Source organism: Triticum urartu, chromosome 7 (assembly GCF_003073215.2).
Source record: "Triticum urartu cultivar G1812 chromosome 7, Tu2.1, whole genome shotgun sequence".
Taxonomy (NCBI): Eukaryota; Viridiplantae; Streptophyta; class Magnoliopsida; order Poales; family Poaceae; genus Triticum; species Triticum urartu.
In genome coordinates, this window is record NC_053028.1 from 566715098 (window position 1) to 566717792 (window position 2695).

The 2695-nt window shown below is 43.4% G+C and overlaps 1 protein-coding gene across 1 annotated transcript; it reads left to right on the forward strand.

Annotated features, from left to right (window-relative positions):
- Positions 1 to 815: 815 nt before the first annotated feature.
- On the forward strand, positions 816 to 2489 carry LOC125522482 (protein YIF1B-like). Its single transcript, XM_048687541.1, has 5 exons — positions 816 to 895; positions 980 to 1155; positions 1246 to 1344; positions 1445 to 1596; positions 1926 to 2489. Exons 2-5 carry the CDS (start codon positions 985 to 987, stop codon positions 2305 to 2307), a joined length of 804 nt encoding a protein of 267 aa, XP_048543498.1. The 5' UTR covers positions 816 to 895; positions 980 to 984; the 3' UTR covers positions 2308 to 2489.
- Positions 2490 to 2695: the final 206 nt, after the last annotated feature.

The following is a 2695-nucleotide window of genomic DNA, read 5'->3' on the forward strand; positions in this document are numbered from 1 at the left end:
CCAAAGACTCATCCTCAAGGTTAGAAGTTTCAGGGAGGCCATACTCATCCTCCTCCACCGCCTCCTGAACCGCAGGATCGAGATCAGCACACAAGCCATCGAGAACTCTAACCCCAAGCGCATCAATCTCCGATTCATTCATCGGCCTAACCGCCGCCAAGTTACGAATCAAATCTAACGCTCGTTCAGCTTCCAGGTCTAGCATATCATTAACAGATTTAGAAATCTCTAGATCATTATTACCCAGAGATACTCCTAATTGGTTCGCATTTTGCACAATCTCATCATTGGTAAAATGCATAATAGAATTAAATTTGTTAACAGACATACCAGTAGAAAGCTCGACGTCACGCAGCTTGGCCGCCCTTAGCGCGCACCTGAGCTGCATATCATCAACATCCGGCTGCTCCTGTAGTCTCCCGCTGACCCGTCTCCCTGCAGAGACAGGATCCGGGATCCCACCGAAAGTGATGACCTCCTCGCGAGAAGCTGCGCTGGGGGAAGAGCCTCCTGCCCGTCCCCCAACAGCGGTGACCAGCGCCGGGGCCACCGGAGCCACGTCCAACGGCCATTGCATCATTACTAGGCACTGCGATTGGGCTAACCTACGGGCTGATGAACGATGATAAGATATCATGCTATTTCTCCCTCTCTTTCGAATTAGCTTTACAGTACATGTTCTGTTCAACATCGTCACATTCTGTTGTAAGTTGGCATATGGCTGCTAGTCATATCTGGGTCGTGGTGATCCATCTACTGTACTTTTTCTACAATGTTTGTTTCATATATAAAATCATGGGTGGACATTATGAAATCAGTTTCTTAGGGTTTTTCTTTGTATATAAGAGCAATTGTGGGCTATATTCTCAGGATTCTAAAGGATGCAGTTAAAGTGGTACGTAGTTTGTAGATGACATGACCATTCACAATTGATATCTTGTTGTCTGACTATTGGTTTGAACAATCTTTGTTTATTCAGCCGTGATGGCAGCAATGAACATTGATCTGGGAGGATTGGCAGGCAGGCCTACTACTTCACAGGCGGATCCTTTTCAAAGTGCTTTGTATGGAGCTGGACCTGGACTCATCCGAAGTGGACTAGGAGTGTACAGTGAGAAGTTTTTAGGTTCAAGCTCCGACTTTATGCAAAGCAATGTAAGCATGGATGCATTTCATTCATAGATATACCTGTTGTTTGATTTTCGAAAAACTATTCAATGTAAGTTTGCTTGATTGCGTATACAGATCACCCAATATTTGTCCAATCCACAATATTACTTTCAAGTGAACAACCAGTATGTGAGGAACAAGCTGAAAGTTGTCTTGTTTCCTTTTCTGCATCGGGTAAGGACTGACTGCTTCCTTTTTCTCAAGAACCTCTTTCGTGTCGTACCTGCAGACTGTGAGGTCTCATTCAATCCTTTTATCGTTTCTCTTCCTTCAGGGACACTGGACTAGGATAACTGAGCCAGTGGGAGGAAGGCTGTCATACAAACCTCCAGTTCAAGACATCAATGCTCCAGATCTGTACATCCCTCTGATGGCCTTTGCCACCTACATTGTAGTTGCTGGATATGCCTTGTGTGTTCTTGGAAGGTAACTGCACACCCAGGACAAGTTTTGATTCTTCTACTTGTAGGACTCTAGAAGAAATGTGCAGTATGACTCCACGAGCAGTATAATATATGTATTACTTGGTTGCATATATGTGTCACTTTATTATAGTGGTTTCTGTTGCTGATTGTTTTTGAGATAGCTAACCGCTTGTTCCAAGCGGTTATAGTGGTTTCTGTTTGTTAGTTTAAGATAAGAAATAAAATGCACTATTTTATTTCTCTAGAGGAAAACAGTGCTCCTTAATGTTCAGGATATCCTTAATGCTTCAGTGGTGCTTGTCTGATTATCAACATTGTTCCTGAATGCAGGTTTACCCCGGAGGCACTGACTATACAGTTCACAAAAGGGTTACTCGGTTGGTTTATGCAAGTCATCCTCATTAAAGCACTACTTTACTCACTGGGAAGTGGTGAATCGCCGTTGCTTGACATTGTGGCATATGCCGGCTATGGGTTTGCCGGTACCTCACTTGCGATGCTTGTCCGCATCTTCTGGAGCTACTCATACTATTTTGTGCTGCCGTGGTTCTGTATCTGCACTGGAGTGTTCCTGGTTAAGACGATGAAGAGGGTTCTGCAGGGTGCATCGAGGACTTATGAGAGACATCCTAGCAGGAACCACTACTTTCTTCTATTCCTCGCGGCCGCGCAATTCCCCATGCTTTTTTGGCTAGGCAACATCAAGGGCTGATGTTTCAGTCTCATGTCAGAACAGGGACATATTTTTTCCTTTTCTTTTCTTCAAGGCGGAGGCTAAAACTCGATCAGAATAAAGTTTGAGATTTTGTCTTACAGATGAACTTTTGTAGTAGCCTTGTCTATAGTTCAGGCTCTTATTGGAGTGGTAAATTTCTTGATAGAGGACCTCAAAAATATGCAGTCAATGTTATATTCTTGGCCTGCAAAGGATATTACTTTCCCATGATTTATGACTAGCTGAAGACAAATGCATACATGAATATTGAATATTGGGTAGTAACTTATCCTAAAAGTACATCTTCAATTGTCACCGTTCATATTTGTGCCATCTGCTAATATATTTGCAGCTGTTATCTTGTAGGCTAACTGGCTAAGGCCTG